This window comes from Thunnus maccoyii, chromosome 7 (assembly GCF_910596095.1).
Source record: "Thunnus maccoyii chromosome 7, fThuMac1.1, whole genome shotgun sequence".
Taxonomy (NCBI): domain Eukaryota; kingdom Metazoa; phylum Chordata; class Actinopteri; order Scombriformes; family Scombridae; genus Thunnus; species Thunnus maccoyii.
This window is the reverse complement of record NC_056539.1, coordinates 12877286-12901363: the sequence shown is the minus strand read 5'-3', so window position 1 is coordinate 12901363 and position 24078 is coordinate 12877286. Positions and strand designations below refer to the sequence as shown.

The 24078-nt window shown below is 40.6% G+C and overlaps 3 protein-coding genes across 3 annotated transcripts; 2 read left to right on the top strand and 1 right to left on the bottom strand.

The window, feature by feature from the left end:
* The first annotated feature begins 1620 nt into the window (after positions 1-1620).
* Positions 1621-11282, top strand: slc35a3a (solute carrier family 35 member A3a). The gene is made up of 8 exons (XM_042417820.1): positions 1621-2012; positions 2143-2352; positions 3657-3811; positions 3903-4025; positions 7604-7778; positions 9056-9174; positions 9328-9461; positions 9575-11282. Exons 2-8 carry the CDS (start codon positions 2163-2165, stop codon positions 9663-9665), a joined length of 987 nt encoding a protein of 328 aa, XP_042273754.1. The 5' UTR covers positions 1621-2012; positions 2143-2162; the 3' UTR covers positions 9666-11282.
* Positions 11283-14570: 3288 nt separating this feature from the next.
* fam78bb (family with sequence similarity 78 member Bb) lies at positions 14571-18052 on the bottom strand. Its single transcript, XM_042417444.1, has 2 exons — positions 17653-18052; positions 14571-15468 (listed from the first exon to the last, which is right to left on the bottom strand). The coding sequence occupies exons 1-2, from the start codon at positions 18027-18029 to the stop codon at positions 14946-14948; spliced, it is 900 nt and encodes a 299-aa protein (XP_042273378.1). The 5' UTR covers positions 18030-18052; the 3' UTR covers positions 14571-14945.
* Positions 18053-20733: 2681 nt separating this feature from the next.
* On the top strand, positions 20734-24067 carry rex1bd (required for excision 1-B domain containing). Its single transcript, XM_042417735.1, has 5 exons — positions 20734-20883; positions 21439-21521; positions 21728-21932; positions 23249-23337; positions 23607-24067. The coding sequence occupies exons 1-5, from the start codon at positions 20878-20880 to the stop codon at positions 23677-23679; spliced, it is 456 nt and encodes a 151-aa protein (XP_042273669.1). The 5' UTR covers positions 20734-20877; the 3' UTR covers positions 23680-24067.
* The last annotated feature ends 11 nt before the right edge of the window (positions 24068-24078 follow it).

The following is a 24078-nucleotide window of genomic DNA, read 5'->3' as shown; positions in this document are numbered from 1 at the left end:
TCATTTGGGCGATTTCAGTCATCATTATGATTTAAAAAGGGCAAACACAAATATGTGAAAATAAATGGCTTCACTTGACCACTATCCCTAAATAAAAGAAAAGTTTTCAGCATGATCAGTCATATTTTCCAAAATATGGACAATATTTCACAAATTCTGCTACGGTATGTAGACTTCAATCAATCAATCTTTATTTATATAGCGCCAAATCACAACAAAAGTCATCTCAGGGCACTTTTCACATAGAGCAGGTCAAGACTGTACTCTTTAATATACAGAGACCCAACAATTCCCCCATGAGCAAGCACTTGTGCTCAACTTATGAGCACAACTGTATATGTGCCCACTGATCTGAAATAATTTGCATGTTAATAACAAATCACCAAAGTCAAAAACAAGTTTCTCATCTTTCATCATTCTGTATCTCTCTGACATTTAAAATGAATTATGTGTGGTCATGGTCATGTTTGGTTCAGTCTTTTGCATTCAGCATCGCTCTCATCATGGATAGCACTCTACAGTACAATTTTAAAATAGTAATACTACTAATTAATAACACTGTAAACATTATATTACTACATTAATGTATAGAAACATTAATAGGGCTTAATACCAATAAACATATTTAAATCTTTCAGTGTTCTCTTTGAAATACTTGATACATAGAGATGCTTTGATTCATTACTTGAAACTGATTGTTCAATGCAATGCTTTCATTAAAAAAAAGAAGAATTTGGTGTGATTTTTGGCTGTTGGGGCTATCGTAATTGGCACACTTGATGGACTGGAAAGACTTTTTGACAAGGCTTTTTGGACTTGCAAGTCAGGCCTCAAACACTTAAGACTTGACTTGATCCATAAAACTTAAAAACAGCTCTTCTAATTATCAATGTTAATTATAGAAAGTTCTTATTTTCTGCTGTGTGTGAACAAATACAAATACAATTATTTATAGTTATTATAGTGTTATTCCCGCCTCATTTTTGTAAAGCGGATGATGAACCTTGAAATCACCAATTCACACTTCTTTTTACAGGTGTCCATATGAACACTGGAAGAGGTTTTCCTCGCTGTAATCATTCCTCCTGTTCATACTGGACATTAAAGATCCCCTTCAAATGTGCTTTTAGTGCAAGTGATGGAGGCCAAAATCCACAGTGTGTCCACACAGTCATTTTGTGCAAAAATGCGTTTAAAAGTTTATCTGAAGCTTATATGAGGCTTCAGCAGTCTGAGTTAGTCATATTAAGTGGATATCTGCCACATTTACAGTCTTTTTAGCATCAAATTCCTTCTTTGTGTTTCCCTGTTGAGCTGCGGAGGAAGAATAGTAACAAAAAGAGGGACTTTGACACTAAAAAGACTGTAACATTATGAAGCTTCATATTTACTTCAGATAAACTTTTAAGTACATTTTTGTATTGGCCAGTATGGACAGGAGGGATGGTTACAGAAAGAAAAACATGTGTCAGTGTTCATCTGAACATCTGACTGTTATTTTAAGACTAAGAAAAAACCGTGAACCCATCGTTTACTTAAATGTGAGTAGTGCCGTTTGTTGCCAGACCAGCAGGTGGCGCGCGGTCTCACAGGAAGTCTTATGATAGAAACGAGGAAGAAATCTGTACACGGAAGTCCTCCAGGATGTTACATGTATGAGATTTTGACTTTTTTGCAGCGTTTCACGGTTCAGTTCACTGTTTCTTCTGACGGCTTGTGAAACCACAATGGCAGCGAGTTATACGTCTGTCGTCGTAGAGACGCTGATAAGATGATGCGCGGTCTGCGGCGGACGGTAGAAATCCAGAGCGGGTCAATGGACGTCAGGACGTGAAGTGCTGCTGTTTTGACAGCTGGGTTGAAACCTCCAGTACCTGCTCTGTCTGACAGAGCTGCTCAGGACAGACACGAACCGAGGCTGAAACCGCAGAGAGGGATTTGTTTTATGTAGAGACGCTTTTCTCCGTCTTGTGAAGCTGCTTTTAAAGCGTCATCGAAGGAAAGGAGGAAAGGTGAGAGCAACTCTATCACTTCTTTATGTCTCTAAAAGTCTTCTTCCAGTCCTCACCGTGGCTCTGTGTGTATCCTTTAACAAGCATTACGTTATTATATTGTCATCTTTCCCTCTTTTTCTGTGACCAGCTTCTAACCGACCGGTGCTCATGGCTTCATCCCGGCTGAAGTACCTCTCTCTGGGCGTGCTGGTGTTCCAGACCACCTCCCTGGTGCTCACCATGCGGTACTCCCGCACCCTGCAGGCCGAGGGCCCGCGGTACCTGGCCTCCTCTGCTGTGGTGGTGGCCGAGGTCATGAAGATCCTCACCTGTGTGCTGCTTGTCTTCAAAGAGCACAGTGAGTGGGGCACAATGCACATCACATTAATCACCAGTATTGTCATTCTGTTATTTTTTTAAATTAATTAATCAATCAGTCAATTATGGGGTCTATAAAATGTGAGAAAAGCATGTTAATAACATATCACCAAATCACCCTCTGACATTTAAAATGAATTATGTGTTTGGGTCATTAGTTCAGTCTTTTGCATTCAACACTGCTCTCATTATATCACCATAATCACCAGTAGTTTCATTCTATTATATTACTTTTTGATCAATTAATCAATTCTGGGGTCTATAAAATGTCAGAAAATGGTGATAGGGGGCCATCATAATTCCTAGAGGCCAATGTGACATCCACAAATTCCTTGTTTCATCTGGCCAACTGTCTGTCACTCCCCCAAAGTTTTACATTTATAAGGTATCAAACAGAGAAAATCAGCAAAACATCACATGTGAGAAGCTGGAACTGAAGAACAGTCGGTGTTTTTGCTCTATATATGATTTAAAATGATTAATCGGTTATCAAAATTGTTGTTTGTTAATTTTCTGTCAATCAACCAATCAATGAATTAACTAAACATTTCATGGAAACCATGAAAAATGGTTTTGATTTTGATACATGTTAACTACTTCACAGTAGAGTTCAATACATGTTCTCCAACAACTTTCTCTAAATGCAACAGTTTAAAATTGGTCAAATTATTATTTAAATCCAGAATCAGCTTTTGGTTCTTCACTGTTTTTGATACTTTGTGCTACTGACTCTTTTTCAGTACCAACAAAGTATTGAGTTTTAACACTCAGCCTACCAGTAACTAATAGCCCATAATAGTCTGTCATTAGAGAAGCTCTCCTTAATCTGCATCTGGATCAGGTTGGTCAGGTTGCTCCTCCCTTGAAATAACAAAAACCAAACTAGGAGCATTCAGTCAGGGCAGGGACTCCTTTTTGTTTTAAATGTCTTTGTTCTGCTGCTGCTGCTGCTGTTTATTGAATTACCTGTAAAATGTGGAAGCCCTTCAACATCTGGAACACGGACTCATGCAATAAGATAAACAAAGTAATCCAGATAACTCCGTGAACCACTTCAGAAATTATTCTTTTCTTTGCTATCAGCATCAAAAACAATGAAAAGTGAAACAACTTCACAAAGCCTGCAGTACTCTGTTATCGTAGCTTTTGTATAAACTTACAGACATGTACAGATCTCACCCTAATGGCCTCAGTACTCCAGTCCTGCCAAACGGACAGATATTAATCACTAATTGAGTTTCCATACTTTCTGGCGTTCTTAACATGTCAGTTTCCATTCCTCAGGTTACAGCATGCGAGCTCTAAACAGTGTCCTTCGTCAGGAGATTGCTCACAAACCCATAGAAACACTGAAGCTCGCGATCCCTTCGGGGATCTACACACTTCAGAACAACCTGCTGTACGTCGCCCTGTCCAACCTGGACGCAGCCACCTACCAGGTACAACAGAGGGCACGCCGCCTTTCTGAACAGTTGGCACACAGCCCTTCTTCATGGATGTTTTACAGCTTTCCCGCTTTGTCTCCATCAGGTGACGTACCAGCTGAAGATCCTGACCACGGCTCTGTTCTCAGTGTCCATGCTGGGCCGCAGGCTGGGCGTCTACCAGTGGCTCTCATTGCTGATTCTCATGGCTGGAGTGGCTCTTGTGCAGGTTCAGTGCACCTTTATGTCTCTTGTTCAAACAAAGAAATACGTGGGTGTTTTCTATCAGTAGCTTCTTATCAGTAGCTGCTCCACTTATAATCAGAACAAAAGCCCGTGTAAAATCAGTGGGTATGAAGTAGGGCTTGTTTTGATAAACAGGATTTGCATTTGCTCCAGGGTGCATGATGATGGAGCTCTGGGATGGTTAATAGTCTTTATTTTGATTAGATGCTGAGGTTATTTGCCATTTATGTACAAGGTTCAACATTAAGACAAAGGAACAAATCCTTGGAAATTAAACCAACAGAGCAGCTGTCCATGCATAGATCTAAACAATGTGTCTGTGCTTTAACAAGTCAGGCCCAAGACTGAATATAATATTAATTATAGAAATAATAACTTTATTTGTGTACCATCTTTGTTGCAGAGATGCAGCCTCAAGTGCAGAAAAAGAAGAATCATTCAGAAAAGTGGTAGAAAGTGTTCAAAGTTATTCAACCACAATATTTAGCGATAATACATTTCTTAATAGCTACATGATAACTAATAACACATAATCAAGACTTGCCTTATAATCAGACTAAATTGCCATCGAATCATAGAGAAAAATAGACATGAGTGACGATTCAGAGGTCAACATTCAGGCTACTTTACTACCGTCCAGTAAGAATTAACAGGATTGTATAAACATCTCAATCTGAATGAAGTGGCTGAATCTAAAAGACACTTAAAAGACAGCATTGATTAAAACATATTATACTTAATTCTAAGGATATAAATAAATTATATGCATATTTTTCACTTCCTTTACTCTTTCTTAATGCTTAAGTGAAGTAAACGATGTTCTCTTGGGAAGACGCTCCACTCTGCTCCTTTGTTTTTCCTTTTTGAACGCTCTCTACAAATTTTTCGAGTTGTGCTTCTTTCCTCCGATCAGCCATGACTGAACAGGCGATGTTTACTAGTTTCGTGGGAGATGATCTATTGAGCAGATCTAGCAGTGGTAGATTCTGCTAAAACGGTTGCGTCAGTAGAAAGCTCAGTAAATCAATAACAGAGCCAAGTGTTCACTGCATTTTCCAGAGTTTTTTCCAGAGTCTCCTTGTGGAACATGTCTTTCTGATTACCGACTGTGGAGCATGAACCAAGACACATTTTTTTGGGATATTTTATCCTTACGTCCAGGAGGAGAATATGCCTCCCTCACTTTTAAACTGCATGTACAGCAACTGGCCAAAGTAACACTGAAGCAACAAAGTACTGTTGCCAAAAATAAGTATGAATAAAGAAGGAAGTGAGGGGAAAAGAAAAACAGTGAAACAGTGAGAGAAACAACAAAAAAAAAGACACAACCTTTGTTTATAATGCCAAGCAAAACTAGATTATTGCTACTCTACACCAGGCAGGTATCACAAAAGAGAAAAGGCGCCCCAGAGTTAAATAGTATGTTTTGACTAACCACTGCAGTTTTGGTACATTACCTGATGTCATCACCTGCAGACTTTTCCACTTGTTCACTTTCATCTATAAGGAAAGTCTCACCGTGTTACCTTCTTACCTCTTTGCATTCAAAGGCTATTTTTTATATCTGTACACTTTCATGCTCTGCCTGGAATCATACTGAAAGACTTTTAAAAAACCATCTCGTCAGTGCTTTTAAATCTAAGAAGCATGTGGCCAATTCTGTAGGTGTGACTTTGTTTATTTAAATATTTAGTCGTGTATTGGAAGTGTATCTGAGGCTGGCCAGGCACAAAAGAGAAACTCTTTATCTCAGTGGGAGTTACTGGGTAAGAAAAGGTTAGATAAATAAAACAAAATAACGAGGCCTTTATTATAGCGCTGAGTAAATATTGGCTGCCAGTGGTTATGAGGGATGTGCTGATGAATGATGAAGTGTCAAAAAAGGAAAGACTGTTAGGATATCACCTCCCCCTTCCTCTTCTTCTTCTTCTTCTTCTTCTTCTTCTTTTTCTTCTTCTTCTTGGAAAAACAAAGACAATGGCAGTCAGTTAGTATTACACTGGTTGTGATCTTAATCTGGGCCGAGCGCTCGGACAGAAGCGCAGTAGAGGAGGACAAGAAGCTACGTCTTCATAAATCTACAGGATCAGACATGTGGAAGCAAACTGCTCTCGAGTTCATCCCCGAATCACAAACATGACACCTCCTGAAGGCTCGAATAACAAATCATCACATCCAATATGACACGAAGACACAGACATAGCACCTATTCTGCAAACAATATCACCCACAAGCAAACAAAGACGAGATAAAAAAGCCAGCATGAATCTGTTAAGAAATAATTGGCCTGTTTTTGTTTCAATGCAGCTAATTTTCACTGTTCGTATGAAGATTTGTGGTGTTTTTTCTCTCTCAGCAGGGTTTGTGTTAACTTATTGAAATTTACTAAAGAAAGACTCTGACTTGTTCTGTTCAGCTCATCATCTTTCTTTTTTTGCATCTTTCTGCTGCATTTCTACAACTCTGCAAAGTTGTGAAGATGTCTTTGTATGAATTTCAGGTCCCCAGCATCATGACATTCAGACAGAGATTTGACTAAACTTTACTTAAATCTATAGTATTTTTTCCTTTATACCCACTTTTTAGCCATGCGAGCATCATGGTTATAGGAATTTCTGTCTTTCAGTCAATCGGTTGATCCACCACTTTAGTCCCGACTTCAGTATTTCAACAACTACTGGATGGATTGAAATGTTGTTCAGACATTCATGTTTTCCAGAGGATTTGGCCAAATAGTGATTCCCTGACTTGTCCTGTAGCGCTACCATGAGGTTGACATCTATAGTTTAGTTGAAAACTGTTGGATGGTTTTCCATAACATTTGCTACATTCATTTAAGGACCCTGCAGGATGAATTTGAATCACTTTGGGAATCCCCTGACTTTTCCTTAAGCACCAAGTCAAGTCAAAATATCAGTTTGTCCAATATCCTGGTTAATGACTAAATACCTGCAAAACTAATGTCCTGTCAGCCTCAGCTTCACTTTGTGTTCAGTGCTAATCAGCAAATGTTTGCATGCTAACACAATAAAATAAATGGTGAACATGGTAAATATTACTTACAAAAATCACCATGTTTGTATGTTTTCAATGTGAGCATGTTAGGATTTAGCTCAGAGAACTGTTGAGCCTAAATACAAGCAACATAAGGTACAGCCTCACAGTCTTATTATAAAGTGTTATATATAAATATATATTTTCTCAACTTGTGCATCACTTTGTGTATTATTTTGACAAAAAAAACTTATTCAGGTCCAATTACCAGCAACTTACTTTTTCCGGAGCTTTCAGCCACATTTTGCAGTCCTCCTCATCGGATGGAGTTTGCTCCGTTGTCATGGATATTGCTTTGGAGATGATTTTGTGAAACTTGATGACAACTGAGCTGTCTCCATCTGCTGAGGAAGACTGCAGGATGTGGTTTAGAGCTTCAGATGAAGCTAATAAATGGACCTTGAATCAAGATGTTTGTCACACCACCGTTACCAAGAATGACTTTAAAATGATGCTCAATATTTATACTAGTATGTCTGAGCTCAAGTGTTTCTCTGATGTTGGCAGTGGCCCTCTGAGTCTGCTGGGGACCCGGAGAAGGAGGCCCCGTCCGCGGGCTCACAGTTTGTCGGTGTGACGGCTGTTCTGGTGGCGTGCTGCTCCAGTGGTTTCGCCGGCGTCTACTTTGAGAAGATCCTGAAGGAGAGCAAACAGAGCGTCTGGGTCCGCAACATCCAGCTAGGTCTGTGATAGTCAGTCAAATCAAATCAATCAACTGTCAGTCAGTCTCGAACAGCACACCAGCTATTCTTACATATCACATCTAATTTAATACACTGGAATGATAAAGTGGTGAAAATATAAACATGAGACATTTGATTGAGACAAGCCTATCAACACAGGAGTAATGTGATGTGATGCACCGGCACAATGTTTCTGTAGCAAGCTCTTGTTTTTGTGTACAGTTTCCTTTCTTCCCTGCACAGAGAGCCAGTTGGACTTTTTACCTCAAATACATTTCTGTTAAGATGAATGTTCCTGTCTAGTTTATTTTTACCCTGGAACGTGTGAGGCATGTGTTGAGTCTCCTGCGATTCCTGGTGTGAGCTCGAAAGCTTTTTCACCTGCATTAAAATGTTGGAGTTGGAGCTTATTGTAGATCTACAGCAAGAGCAGTGAAGAAAACTGAGTGTATTTATTTGCTTGTTGTTGGTAAAGTGAAGAAGATCAGGGCTGAAAGATTTTGAAATGATATCTAATTGCAATTATTTTGACTGATACTGCAGTTGTGATATGATTTGCGATATTAGAGGGAAGGATCATTTTTACATCATTGTTCTCATTTTCATTGAAAAACATTAAAATGATTATGTTGTGATTTTTGCAGGGATCAAACAAAGATGTTTTCTTCAGTCTGAAGAACATGATGTGTAGGTCAGGACATCTCTGCAGCATAATATTGAATTTAAAATGCTATTTTGACACACATTTCGCCTTTAGCAAATGTTGCGCCTCCCCTTGAAAATTGCAGAAGGCCATACTGCGAATTTCAATTAATGGTTCAGCCCTAAAGAAGATGTAAAATTCAATAAACTGGAAATTAGTTCTGAAATGATTTATCGATTAATCAGTTGAACAATCAAGAGAAAATGTATTACCAGCGATTTTGGTAATGGATTATTGCCAAATTTGCCAAACATGATGTTGTTGCAACTTCACAAATGTGAAGATCTCCCTGTTTACAGTATATTGTTGTAAATGGATGAATTTTTAACCGATTGTCAGACAAAACAAGCAAATTATAGATGTCACCCCGGGCTCTGGGAAGTTTTAATGCACATTTTTCAAGTTTTTAGCATTTTCTTATCTATAGATTTAACAATTACATTAATTAGAAAAATAGTTGAAAGATTAATTGATAATAAAAAGATAATGATAGGTTGCAGCCGTGTTTGAACGGGTGTTCAGCTCAGTCTGATGTGTGTGTGTGTGTGTGTGTGTGTATGTGTGTGTGTTCAGGGATGTTTGGCCTGGTGTTCGGCCTGTTTGGGATGCTGGCCTACGATGGGGAGAGGGTGAAAGAGTCAGGAATGTTCCAGGGATACAACCCCATCACCTGGACGGTCGTAGCGCTGCAGGTAACTCTCACTCCACTTCCAGTGATTCAGTTGTCAAATATATCGTCTTGCCTCTGAGCTAACGGACTATTTATTTCATGGATCAGACTCCCTGTCGGCCCGTGCAGGTCATGCCTTTGTCCATCTGTGTCTGTGTGTTTGTTGTTTCTCCAGGCGCTGGGTGGTCTGGTCATAGCAGCGGTCATCAAGTATGCAGACAACATCCTCAAGGGCTTTGCTACATCGCTCTCCATCATCCTGTCAACTCTTATATCGTACTTCTGGCTGCAGGACTTCGACCCCACCGGGTAGAGTCACTATCTGTCCCTCTGTCTCCGCAATTTGTTTCTCCATCTCTCTGTTTTTCTTTCTCATCATCACAATTTCTCTAGCTGACAGCGTTGTCTGGTGTCTTCCACAGCGTGTTCTTCTTGGGGGCCATTTTGGTCATCGTGGCCACTTTCCTGTACGGCTACGAAGGCAAGCCGTCCCCCAACCCCAGCAGGGCGTAAGGACACTCACGGCTGACACTACAGCAGCAGGAGGAGGTCCCGTTGAAGCGTCAAGACATGGAGGGGAAAGGAGGACAGAGGACTGGAGAAAAAGAGGGGGAAAGGTCTTTATCATATATTGTGATCGCAGAGCAGTAGAGGAGGAAGAGAGGAGGAAAGAAGGTTGGACATAAAGGACAGGAAAAGTGAAAGAGAAGGTTAAAATAAAAAAAATAAAAAGCAAGCACAATGCTGTGATGGGTCTCACACACCAAAAGTGCCTCAGGTGGGAAGGGTAAGCAATGAGAAAAGAAAACTGTGGCAAAACAGGATTGCATGTTTTTCTTTTTTCCTATAACTACCGCTGTAGAGATAATCCTGGCTGCCGCACCTCCAGAGCTGTAAGGATATTCTCAACAGGACCGACTGGTTGTCATGTTCATTAAGCTGTTTGACTGCCTGTCGCCTTTACTGCCACATCAATCATTCCTACACAGTAAAGGATTAAAGAGGCAGACAGGCAGGAATTCCAATATCACATCTTTTAGATGTAGTGTGACTGAAGCCCAAACTGTTGGCTTGTTCACCTCAGAGTCGCAGTATTTAAGGCTTTGACAGCCTTAAGTTGTCCCACTGTTCCCTACAAAAGCAGATGTAGGATTGTTTTTGCTCTGAAATGAACCTCCTCGACATCCACAATACTGCAACAAGCTCTAACAGTCAAACGCTTTAGGTTGCAGATGGTCATGGTTAGCATTGTAGCAACAGTTGGGTGTGTAATCCCAGCAAAGGAGGCAGTTGAAGTACACAGCCTGGGAGGCAAAACTCGGGGCAGAAAACACAAAATACTATGCTACAAGTCTTTAGACTGTAGTAGTTGCAGTGACCATAACTAGTATTGTTTTCTAAATTATGGCTCTCACGTTGCATTTTGCTCCGCTATTTTTGGAAACATTTTTTTTGTTGCCAGGCAACATATAGTCACTGGGGCGTCTTTGATAACATATACAGTGTGTCTCAGTGACAGAACGGTCTCACTCTCTAACTCTTTTCTGTCAGTCTGGAGGAGTCAGGGATCTGGGTGTAAGAATAAAATGCTACCTGACACCTCAGAAACACTGTTTGAGGCTGTAACAGCGGTGATTATTTGAAGATAATTGATTTTTTTTTTCATCGAAAACGACAGTTTGATTATGTCTGAAGATGATTTTGTACAACTTGAAAATGATGTTAACCGTGGGTGTAAATAATAGCACCATTTAAATTGTAATCTATCAATCCCAAATGAGTTTTCTGTTTAACTTATTCATTCATTAATTAGACGTTTACATTACGTAACAAAGCCACTGATGATCAACATCCAGCTCTTTATGTTCTGTGCTTGTGTAAATTATATTCTGTTGATTTTTGTGGCAAAAGCCATTAAAACCATTACTGAATGTGGCCCAGCTAAGGCTGAACTCACTGACACTCTGTGAGGAATTATATGGGAAGTAACCTTGGACTGTATAAGATTTGACTGGTGTTATTCTTCTGAAACTACTTTATTTGTTGGGATAACGCGGGTATAATTAATAACTGTATTATTTTAATTACCAATATGTGGATCTTTTATAAAAGAAAAAGTGTTTCCTTTAACTCTTCTGAATGTGTTATTGTGTCACATTCATTATATGTCTCATCGTTGATCTTTTCTACAACACACACATTTTATTGCAGTAAAACATGCCAGTAGCCTGTCATTCACATTTTTCTCCCCCCTGCAGATCTATTTCTGCATAATTACAAGTCCACCCTGCCTAAATTAATACTTAACATGTCACCTTAGAACTGCAGATGACATAACATGAATAAATTCACACTTTGATATTTTTGGCATTTATTTTAATGAGTTTAAAAACACTGCATGCAAAAGCCAGACAGTCTGAGAGAAAGGACTGTAACACGGCAGAGTTTCATGTCCTTCATATATAACACTGTAAAATACCATTAGCCAGTCATTTCAAACCAATCACTGCGTTTAACTGCAATCAATCAGCAGAACAAGTAGGAAGTAACGAGTCAAGCCTCCTCATGAAAGGGCCGTGTACCGCTCTGCCCTTGAGTCCTCAGGCACATCTGTTACTGTAAAAGACACTTGAGGCCCTGATACACACAGCGGACTGTGTGACCTCGTGGTCAAGTATAAATGTATTTTCACTGACACGTTATCTTGGTTGGGGCAACGTGAGAGAAGTTTCCGCTTTGTTTCACCCTATAAAAGCCCCAGTTATCTGAATAAAATCACTGACCAGTAAAGATCACCTTTGTCCGGTTAAAAGTGCTGCTCTAGATGTTTCCCTTGATTGTCAACGTGAGTTCTCAGATGCCGTTTGCCTCACAAACTGCTCCTGTGTCATGGCTACAATAGGCGTGTTGTTTAAATTATCCAGTATCCACACTTTTGTATGATGAGTGTGTTGCAGGGCTTGCAGCACACAGGCAGGACAGTCCTCCCGGTGATCATGGCTCTAGTACAGTTCTAGATGAGGTGTGTATGTGTGTGTGTGTGTGTGTGAAGGCTCGTTCGGTTTGCACCAAAAGTATTGAGCAGCATGAGTAAGATAATGTGGTTACATCCTATGTCTCTCTTCATCTCTGTCTCATCTGGACCAGCTCGGCAGTTCAGCATGACCTGATTCACTGGCTCACTGAGCGTATACGAACATAAATACAGCATATAGACCTGTCTGTGAAACAATGAGCAACATAATATGATGTGAAATGTTCATATTCTGTAAGCTGCACTCTACTTTTCAGTCAGGAATCCTTATAAAACACTTTCTTATAAAATATCATAATGGCACAAGAGACTGTATATCTGTGTGAACCATATAATGCACCAATCTTTAAAGGGTCTGTTCACCAGAATTACAAAAATTAATACATTTTAACCATGCTTAGCAGTATCTGGCATCTAGCATCTGATTGTTTTGGGTTTATTTGACCAGGTTTTGAGATATCTCTGAGATTTCTGCAACCCAGTACAATGGAGGTGCTACTTGTGCTCAAAGCATTGGCGATTAACGTTAAAAGAATGAATATCAACGTCTTTCCAGAAACAGTTTTCACTGTAAACACTTTCTACTGGAGAAATACTCTGTGTAAAAACTGTTAATAATAAAGTCTGTGGATTATCTACAGTAACAAGGACACTGCTTCCTGGAAAGACACATTTTAGCTATTCCCAGCGGCGTGGCGCTAGGGATGGATATATTTCACGAAATGTCTTGGGTTGTCATTCATTTTGGTGCATATATCCATCCATCCAAATTTTAATATGTCCAATATTTTGGATTTTGTTAGCATGGTAACACTAAGATGGTAAACATGGTAAACACACTTGATATCAGCATGTTAGCATTGTCACTATGAGCATGTTGACATGCTGATGTTAGCATTTGGCTAAGTACAACCTCACAATGGCTGTAGACTCTTAGTTTTTTAGTTTTATTTATCCAGTAATTGCTGACCCTATAAATTGTCAAAAATGTTGACAAATGCTCATCAGCACTCCTCCACCAGAGTTCAAAGTTTTTTAGTAGGAGAGAAGTGACAGTTTTTCTAATATCAGTCGTTTCCTAAAATTCTGGTGTATTACTAAAAAGCAATTTAATGTTGAGAAATTCTGCATATCTCAGACTATAAAAGCTTCTAGTAAACACAGAGTTGCTCAGTGAACATTCATGATGATTGATGTTGCTTAATTTTCCAAAACAAGATGGGAATGTTGTGTAAAGGGAAATGTTTCTCAGTTTACTGTCCTGAACTGTGACATACAGGACCATACTGCAGAGGAGATCAGAGTCTTGTTTAAATGTGTTTTTCCAAAGCTGTGTAAGTAAAGAAATTTCATTCACCTCCATTGTATTGGGTTGGAGACATTAATCTCACTGACAGCAAAGACGCCGGACAAATAAAACCCACAATATGGATACTGTTAAACAGTATGATGTTTTTGTAATTTGGGTGGACTGATCCTTTAAGTTTTCTAGCACAAATACAGCTCCTTTTTCAGTACAATCTTTGTTCTTAAACAACACATACTGACTGGATAAAGTAGCTCTGTTTGTCCTGTCACAGCCACGGAGGGCAGGTTCCTTTTATTACTCGTAAAATAAAGTAACCCTGCTTCTTCACCTCACAACTCCAATTAGATGGGACGATGGAAAGACAAAATCCTGTTTTTTACTATAGAAGGCTGTCATTAACACAGGCATCACTGGCTTTCAAAAGGCAGGGAGGGAGAAGCTCTGCAGCTGGATGAACTGGCCGTTTGTGATTTTTAAAGAAAGGCTGCTGCAGGGCTTCATGTGTGAGTGTGTGTGCATACTGTAAGACCAAATCCAAGTGGTTTCTACATTTCCTGTGATATGTCAAAAGCAAAGTACCTCTGAGGATGCATGTATGTTGAATATCTATGTTTTTTTTTCGTTTTTTTTTTTTCAAAAATCATTCTTTAAAACGACCCTACGATGTATCACAATCACAAACGAGGCCCCCCGTCTGTCTGTGTGTGTGAGGCAGTCTAGTGTGACAAAGCAGCAAGCCTGGACCCGACCCGGGGGCTCCATTATAGAAAACACACAACCACAAACACATACACACCTGCACACCCACACTCACATCATCTCTAAAAGCACATCATCCAGTAACATTTCAGTTGATATTATAGTCATCTCCGTCTGTGAAGAATAAACCCCGAAGCAGTGTCGTCCTCCTCGGACCTGCATGACACACAAACACCGTCAGCTTTCCTTGTTTGCACTCTTACACAGCACTTCACTGTACAGTACAGAGCAGGCCGGTATTATATCATCATTAAGGCTGAAGAACCTTTTTAAAACAGGGTCTCTATTTAGGCTTGATCTTTTTTTTTCTCTGGGCCTGAGTAGCTACAGCACAGGTTTGCGTTACATCCCAGCACTGATGGCGTTTTTTCAAAGTTAAACAACATTTTGCTCAGTTGTGCTGGGCTGGAGTAAAGGCCTGAACACTCAATAGCTCAACAGCACCAGAAGTAGAGACCAACATACTTTCTGGATCATCAAAGGCAGCGGTGGGGAATTAAGGCATTTGTCCCCTCAATGATATTACGCGCAAAAGACTGCAACTCTGATCTTGTGCCATCGACAGTTCGTACAAGTCTGCTCATAAATCTGCTTTTGTCTTTTCATCTGATTTTTCTGTTCGCCGTTTCCCCGTGAAAGTGGCTCACTATGATGTAATATTCCAAACGGCCAATCAGATGGTGTGAATGCTCTACTTGGGTGGTATGACTACAAGCGGAGGCCCTCTCCTCGGCCTCCACATCAGAACCTGGGCGTCGTTGGCATTGGGCCTCCCCATGGCGTTAGTGGGGATGGGCTCCATGCGGGTCAGCACCCGCGGCTGGTCCTGGTGCACCCGGCCCACCAACCTGGCCCTGGAGCCCAGAGGCAGGGACGGATCCACCGCGATATCAACCCTCATCCTCCACTTGATGGTGTGGAGCAAGATCTTTTCCCTGGACGTGGTGTTGAGCGCCACCAGCCAGGTGGTGAAGCTCTGGTCCCTTTTGATGTTAGTCAGTAAGGGCGTGTTGGATTCACTGACCGGCACAGCCCAGGTGACACTTGGGTAAAAATTGTCATTCATACTAACGATGAAACGGGATGGCTTGGAGGTGGGGCCTACTATGGTGACAGTCTCTGTTGTGTTTCCGTACCAGGGGTAGCTCACACCGTCCGAGTCGCTGATGGCCCTCACCAGGCCTTCTCGCAGCTGAGGCAGCTCCCAGCTCGACCTGGACGGAGACAGAAAGTGTAAGACTGGAATCAGAGAGATACCAAATAACTGTGTGCTGTTTATATTCTATATTTTTCTTAGTGTCAACAAATCACATGAAATGAATGGAGTATTGTCTCTACCATAGACCTTCATTGTCCTCCAGAAACTATTAAAAACACATCAATGAACCACATCCTTGCACCGGGTGACCTCTATTACTGTGAGCTATACTAATATCAATCCACAGTGGAGATTAGTTACCATGACATTCATTATTTACTCCTGTTTGAGTAATGTTTGTGAAAAACTACAGTACCCACCTGTTTAAGGAAACTGGCCTCTTTTAAAAATGAAACTATATATTCTTTCTTTTTTTTAAGGATTTATATCTTTAGTAGGAAAAAATGGTTTGGGGTTCAGTACCACAGAAAATCTGTGAGAGTGGGAAAGTATTGAGAGACGGATGAATGCCTTGCTGGTTTTGGTCTTTTCACAGGATTTGTTGACAGTAGCAAAAATATAGAATATTACCGCTTTGTCCTTTTATAACGAGAAACATCATACCAGACTGCAAAGCAGTGTTTTAAAGCCGTCTTTGGTTGAAAGTTTTAGGTACTCTGTTGTACATGTAACTGCATCCAACAGTGATGTCACGGTGTACTGACACACCCTGAAATACACCGCAAGATGAGAAGTTAAACTAGTGGAGGTCAGCAAAAACAAGATTTTCAGCTGCTATGAGGTTACTTTTTAAAGGCCCAAATTAGTCATTTTTACCCAAATAAACTGCCGGTACTGTATATTCTTATACATGATTGAAAAATTTGATTTATTTATTTAAAAATATGCATTTTGTGATTTTCTTACCTGATCATCATTAAAATATTAACTCCTGATATACACAAATCTTGACACATGCAGAAGCAATTAGTTGATTACCTGATCAGTAAATCACCAGACTATTAATTCACAACAATTTATGATTTTTACAATTACAAGTTATTACAATGATCTATTAACTGTTTCAGTTATTTATCAAGCAAGAATACCAAACATTTACTGATTCCTGCTACACACCTGTAAGCAGCAGCTGTTTTTATCTTTTATAACATTGTAAATTTAATTTAATTTAATACTTTTCCGGGTTTTGGACTGTTGGTCGACCAAATCGACCATCATTTGAAGATGTCACCTTGGACACCTTGAGATGGGACAGTATCTGCAAACTATTATAGCATCAGAGAACATTAATATCTGACCTGCAGTCAATCTGAGAGCGGTAGCAGTTCTTCTATTTCGTATTTTGGTAGTAGGGTGACTTTTTTGATGGCTGGCATATACAGCGTATATGTGTCTCTAAGCTATAAAAAAGTTTTTTTTCCTTACTAGAAAAATCACAGAAGTAACAAAAGGAAACTATTGTGAAATGCTTGACATTCTTATCCAAACACAAGCTTGCAGTGACAACACAACAGCAGCCTGTAAATGCTTTCTAGTGGTTCAGTATGTCAGCGGATTGTCATCATCTCTTTGTTGTGCCCAACAGTTTTGTCATCTGGTGGCCCCTTTCCATCTATTTGTTGTGCTTTCATGACCAATCTGATGACAGCCCACCCCAGGCCCCATCCTCTCACCCCTACACCCACCCACCTCCTAAACCCAGCAGGATTAAAACACCCCCTCTATGCCTTCCAGATTGTGTGTGTGTGTGTGTGTGTGTGTGGTGTGTGTGTGTGTGTGTGTGTGTGTGTGTGTGTGTGTGTGTGTGTGTGTGTGTGTGTGTGTGTGTATGTGTGCGTGCGTGCGTGTGTGTGTGTGTGTGTGTGTGTGTGTGTGTGTGTGTGTGTGTGTGTGTGTGTGTGTTGGGGGTGTGGGGGAGGACATGTCTCCGTGGGCACAATTTGAGTGTGAGAGCAGCAACTGTTGTTTAGCTCCTCTAATAGCAGCTTTTCTATTTAGGTGCCAAAGTCACAGGAACAGAATCTGTCGGTGGGCGTTTGAATGAAGGAGGCTGACAAGCACAGTTAACCTGCTGCGTGCACAAATGCTCCTCTGTGAAACACACAAGAGTGATGTACAAGCAAGGACCCCTTACAGGCTATAAGGTGCATGCAAACCCGCACGCACAACCAATGTTTGTATCTGAAAGCACGTCACAGGGGGTTTAATGGGGACCCAGGTGACAGAGGTGTGAACTCACATGCCGACGTCTCCATAAGTGTTGTAAAATTCCATCTGGGTGCACGCCTGGATCCAGCCCACCACCCATGTCTCATTGCGCGGAATGGGGGGCATCACAATCCGCGCCGAGGCTTTGAAATAAGGAGTCTTGTAGCGAAGCACTATGGGCGAGTTCTCCTCAATGACAGTCGGGCAGTGGTCTATGGTGGCGGACAGGTCGTACACAACGATGTTCTCCCGTTTGATGCGTGACTTGTTACAGGCTATGCTCTGGATGCAGCCCATGGCTGTGCAGGTGAAGGTGATGGTCAGGAGGAGCCAAGTGAGCCTGACAGGCCTGGGAAACAGCACTGCTGACTGGGACTCGACCAGTATCAACACTATGAGGCCGTGCATCAGATGACACTGTAAGGCAAAGGTGGGTGCTACCACGCTCCAGGCCCCAAATCAGAATCAAAATAAGGCTTCAGTGGAGTAACAGGAGGAGTGCGAGAGGGGGGGGGGGCAGCTGGGTCCAGTGAGACCAGGATCCAGGACCTCTGTGTCAGCTGGCACCCGCCCTGCTGAAATGTGAGCACATCGACCAGTGGTTGACCCAGTGCTCTGACCCCTCTGGAGGCTGCGCGCCAGAAGAGAAACACCCTGCCGGGGATTAATAAAGTATCACATGAATTTTTGATGATTTTATCCTCTCCTTCAGACTGTCTGTGTCGGTGTGCCCTCTCCTGGAGGATCCGACCGGTCTGCGCTCCTGCTTGAACCCACGCGCCTGCTGCCCGTAACCTTTGATCCTCTTCTTTCTTCCCCGAGCTGTCATGTCACAACAGGCGTCGGGGGACCGGCGGACACCGGGGCGCCGGCAGGGGGACCCGGTGGTCGGGCGGCGGTGCTTGTTGATGCGGCACTGTACATGAGATGCTGCTGCTGCTGCTGCTGCTGCCTATAACCTGAGCGGCGGCTTCACAGTCCGTCATGCCTGCCGACTCTACGGGAAGGAAACCCGGTGAAACAAACAAAACCAGCGAGTCCGAGCATCTGGGACGCGGAAAAACAGCTTCCTCTCGCAGAGTTAGACGACACAGGCGGGTTGTTCACGATCAAAACGAGGGAAATAACGACCTGCAAAGACACCGAGTGTAAACATCTGTCATAGACTGATATAAGGATGGCAGTAGGGCTAAAAAATCAGATAAACAGTGTAGTAACCGTGAAGCGCAGCGTACGCCGCGCGGCATCCTCATTCGGTGAAAGCTGCACGGCCGAGTGTCGCTGTTCAGTCTGCGTGGTGCTGAAGCTGCTGAATGGACCAATGAACGGCGGAGGGAGACTGAAGGCGTAGGAGTGCCCGCGTCTGCACAGTAGTAGCTTTGCGACCTCCTTCCTCCATATTGGAATAATGCTTTCTAATCGCATAAACACAAAGCAGACAAGCAGCAGATTACAAGCCCCCATGCAGTGGCTGAGGTGTAAATCCTTTTAATGGGGCTGCAAGATAAGAAGCAACAGGTAGAGTTTGACACATATCAGGAATGATCTTTGAGGTTATTTGGCCCAAATGATGTGCTTATAAAACATCACTCCATGGTATATTATGTATACATTTTAATATTACACATTCTGTAATCAAATAGTAAGAAATAGTGTGTTCTTAATCTTGTAGAGGATCCTTTGATGGGTTATTATGACAATTTCAAAATAAAACTGGCACAAACTTTCTACCCCCCTCCCCCTCCCCCTTACAGGTTATAATTATAGCACTCAAAAAATCCTAACAATATATTACTGATTACCTTAAAATGCTTTTATAGGTTTTTTTTAATTGAAATATCTGAAGGGTACTGACATCACACTTTACCTCTAAAGTGTGAGATATTTACTACTATTTGACTTAATGGCACAAATATAGCACTACCAGCTGTTTTAAAGTTTGCACTCTGCATTATTTTTGGGTACCTATGGCAAGCTGGGAGCCTAGTTTAGATGCAAAAGCAACATTTAGCCACAGTTGCATTTATTAAATACTCTAGAGACACAGAGAAGTCCTCTTTACTGGCAAGGCGTTTGGACTTAAGACTAGATTACCAACAGGCGCCTGCCTTGGGGCCCCATAAGCCCCAGGTTTATTTTGTTTGGAGATAAGGTACATGCATTATTAAAGCACAACATTAGCTGGCATAAGTGCATTAAGTTGGGTCCTGCTTTATTATTGTACCTGATATTGGGGCTTGAAGAGGTGCCCTATATGTCAAAATCAAGTTTTAAGATGATACTGTGTTTACATGGTGCATAGTCCTAAATTCATTTGTATTCAAATTACAATAGGCCTACAAAAACTTGTAATATTCCAGCATAGAACAACTGCAGTGGGACCCAGCATCTTATTTTTCTCACAGGACCCCCTGGCATGTTAATCCGGCTATGGTTTGACCATATTGTGAATACAGTCTCTTTATTGATTTGTATAAAGGTTTTTAAGACTCCAGCTGCTCTGGGTTAATCTGCAAAACCGTCACACATAGGGTTGGGCAATATATCGATATTATATCCATATTGTGATATGAGAGTAGATATCATCTTAGATTTTGGATATTGTAATGTCATGATATGGCATAAATGTTGTCTTTTCCTGGTTTTAAAGGCTGCATTACAGTAAAGTGATGTCATTTTCTGAACTCACCAGACTGTTCTAGCTGTTTTATTATTTGCCTTTAGCCACTTAGTCATTATATCCAAATTACTGATGATTATTTATCAAAAATCTCATTATGTAAATATTTTGTGAAAGCACCAATAGTCATCCCTACAATATTGTCACATTTATGATATTGAGGTACTTGGTCAAAAACATTGTAATATTTGATTTTGTCGATCAATCAATCAATCAATCAATCAATCAATCAATCAATCAATCAATCAATCAATCAATCAATCAATTCACACAGAAGAAAATGTACATATCTTACTAAGACTGATAATAAACCCAAAGTTTAAACTAATGTCATGAAACGTGCCCGTTCGTCCTGTGGATGTGGAGAGCACTGATGTCATGTTGTAGTTGTTGTATGGGAGCTTTTATTTCGAAGCCGACTCCTGTAAAACGTGCTGTGTCGTCATTTCCGGGTGTGAGACGATGCAGCCTGCTGCTGATTCACATTGAGGAAGACAACAGCGTGTTGAACTTGTAGAATAAACATGTCAACATTATAAGCTCTGGAAACTTATCGGCAGTATTTTCCGGCAGGCTATGATGGTAAGAATATGATATTTTATACAGCAGATAACTAATTAACTGTCTGAGAGGCTCAAAACTGGCCCACGTGCTAACTTAAGCTAAGCTAATGGTAACTTCAACTGTTATGGTCAGGGTTAGTTGGAAACTACAGTAGTTACTGTTTACAGCTTCCTCTAACGTTATTGTAAAGCAAATGAGACTGATAACAGACCTGCTTATTTTCCCCATAAAAACTGATTAGAGCCAGTCAGGCTTAAACTAATGTATCATTAACAATTCCTTTTTAAAGATCAGTATAACTTTAAATTGTCAAAATAATGAGAAATGCCCAAAATCTCAATGTGAAACCTTAAAAAAATTGCTCACTTAATGAGGCAAACAGCCAAAAAATAAATGAACAAACTAACATGTTTTGTTTATATACTATTCAATACTATTCATAATAGAATAGAAAAAGAGTGTCAAGCTGTAACCAGACAATGTTTATTACTACTGGACTAAAACAAATGAGTTATTTATACCTAATAATATGCATGTTTTTATAACTTTCTTTAATGTGATTCCTCCCTGTAGGTCCCCACAGACTTTAAAACTCTGATCCAGAGGTTTTATCACCTTCAGTCAGAGCGGGTAGAGACGTATCAGCTCTTTGAAGAGTAAGTTTGTGTATATTAGTGCTGACTTACTGTATCATGCTTCTGTTATTGCAAATACATACAAACTGTTTCCAGGGATCATTGATCTGGTTGAAAGCATAGAGATAGAAATCTGAATTTTGGGCCTTTTACATTTCTGCTCTTTTTTTTTTTTTTTCTTTTTTTTTTTAAATTGGTGCTGTTCTTGGATGCCGACTATCTTCCAGAGGACATGAGGCCTACTTGAGGACAGGGCCCCATTATGACTTCGACCACTACAGGCAGCTGGTCCATGAGATAACGCAGGCCTTCTGCGGCATCTCCAAGGAAGTGCTGGAGATCAAGGGGAAGCTGCACCACGAGTTTGACAGGCCAGACCTCTCAGAGCACATTGAAAAGCTACAGAACAAAGAGAAGCAAAAGCTCGAACTGGTACAAAAAAAACTTTATTTGTATGTTTTTTTTCTTCTATTAGGTCTTGAAGCTGAGGAGGAAACTAGTAAACAAGAGACGGCAGCTACTACTTTTGATCGAAACATTACATATAATAATAAATGTGTGACATTACTTTTGATTCAGCAGCACATAGCATCTGATGCAGGATGGTGGACATAGTATCATAGCTGCTCTGACACCTTTATTGAAGTGTTTATACTGATTGTCATGAATATAGATGTCAAGGTGATGTTATTGGCAGATATTAAATAGAGTCTACTGATACACACAAATATATTAGTACAGAGAAACTTCAGTGACTTGCACACAGTTGTGAAGCAATTAGTTGATTGATATGAAGTTTAATAGTTAAGATTTTACATATTATGAATATATTAATCCACCAATAAGAGGTCAATTTCAAAAGGAACTATAAATAACTGAGTAAAACAATCAGATCAAATAGGTTAATCAAATACATTATTTATTATAAAAAAATGTGGACTTTGTGAATTGATTTGATTGCAGTCTATAAACGAAATAATTAGCTTAATATCCACATAATTATTTTCATTTGTAAATGAATTAATAAATTAGTTTATTGCATTATTAAATATCAATTAATTGCTTTATACACATTTGCAATCTCCAAGCCTCCATACCTGAGATTTTTAAAAGATCCACATTACATGTGATTTTTAAAATTACTTTCATATAATCAAAGTTTACATACAGGTTATGATATTTCTACTTTTATACAGTTCTACAATTTCACCACAAGGAGGCAGAATTATTATTCAAAATATTGCATAATTTCTTCACAGGACAGGACAGGGCAGCAAATATACTCAGGCTGGAAAACTGCAGTCACTTTTGACTGTAACTGTAATACACTTTTTATTCATACGACTCCAGCAGTAGAACTGTATTACGCCTCTGATAAGTAATATTGTTAAAACTCTTTTGTAATACTCTTAATATTCTTAGTCTTTTGTGCAGATTAGGCAGAAACCTCTTATTCACTTCAGCGATGCTCAAATGTTTGTGACTTAAAAGCTGTGTGTGTGTGTGTGACTCTCGTCGTGTTTGATCCGGTCAGACTGGTTTTAAAATGTTACAGCTTCGGCTCCCCACATTCTTGAACAGTCACATTACACTGTAATTTTAAACTCTTCTGTAATATTAACTCAGCCTCCTCTCTGCCAGTAATGTTACAAAGCTTCTATTATCTCAAGAGTTCATCCCCTGTCTCTCCTCCATCCTCTGCTGATGAATGGTTTGCATAAATCTTATCTGACGTGCCTTCTTAACAGACAGCCAAGCTGCAGCTGGCCAGGCAGCGGGCCCAGGATCACCCGGAGGACGAAGGCTGTCAAGAAAAGATTCAGGAGATCAAGCACGAGTAAGAGCAGCTATTACCACCCCTCCGTTTACTGCGTTAGCTCCCCACTGACCCATTCACTCACTCACCATCAACCCGCTGCCGGCTGCAGAACCACTCGGGGGGCTTATACGCCTCCTGTGTCTTTCTAAATGAACAGACTTCTCTTTGTTACCATTGTAATTTTATTTGGTTGGAAAATAAACTGTCAAAGATGTTTCTGTACCACAATAACTAATGCAGTTCTGTGTTTTTTGTGCTCCCCCCTCCCCCCTCCCCATCCCGTTCAGCATCATCAAGAACAAAGAGGCTCTGAGTGAGATCATGCAGGACTTTAAGTATGACTCTGAGGAGTGTGACTGACAGGCGGGTCCCGGGAGGCCTGCAGCCGCCCTCTCACATCAGCAGACAGCGGGGCTGACAGATCGACTCAGCTCTGCTGCAACTTCCATCTTGGACTCTTCAGCTGCACTTATCGATCCCCCCTCTGGCTCCACCCTGCTCGCTGCTGCAGTCTTATTCCACCCAGGGGGGCTTTTCACATTCTGGCTGTGTGTGTGTGTGTGTGTGTGTTTTATCTGTAGTCATGTGTTTGTGTAAATGCATGCCTCAGCAAAAAAACGAAACAAAACGCTGCTTTTGTTGTAATGAATTATGATGATAAAATGTGTAAATATCTAAGAAGCTCATCCAGCGATCTTTGTTTACATGATACATTGTATTTTTTAAATAATAAAGACACTTTCCAAGACATTTTTTCAC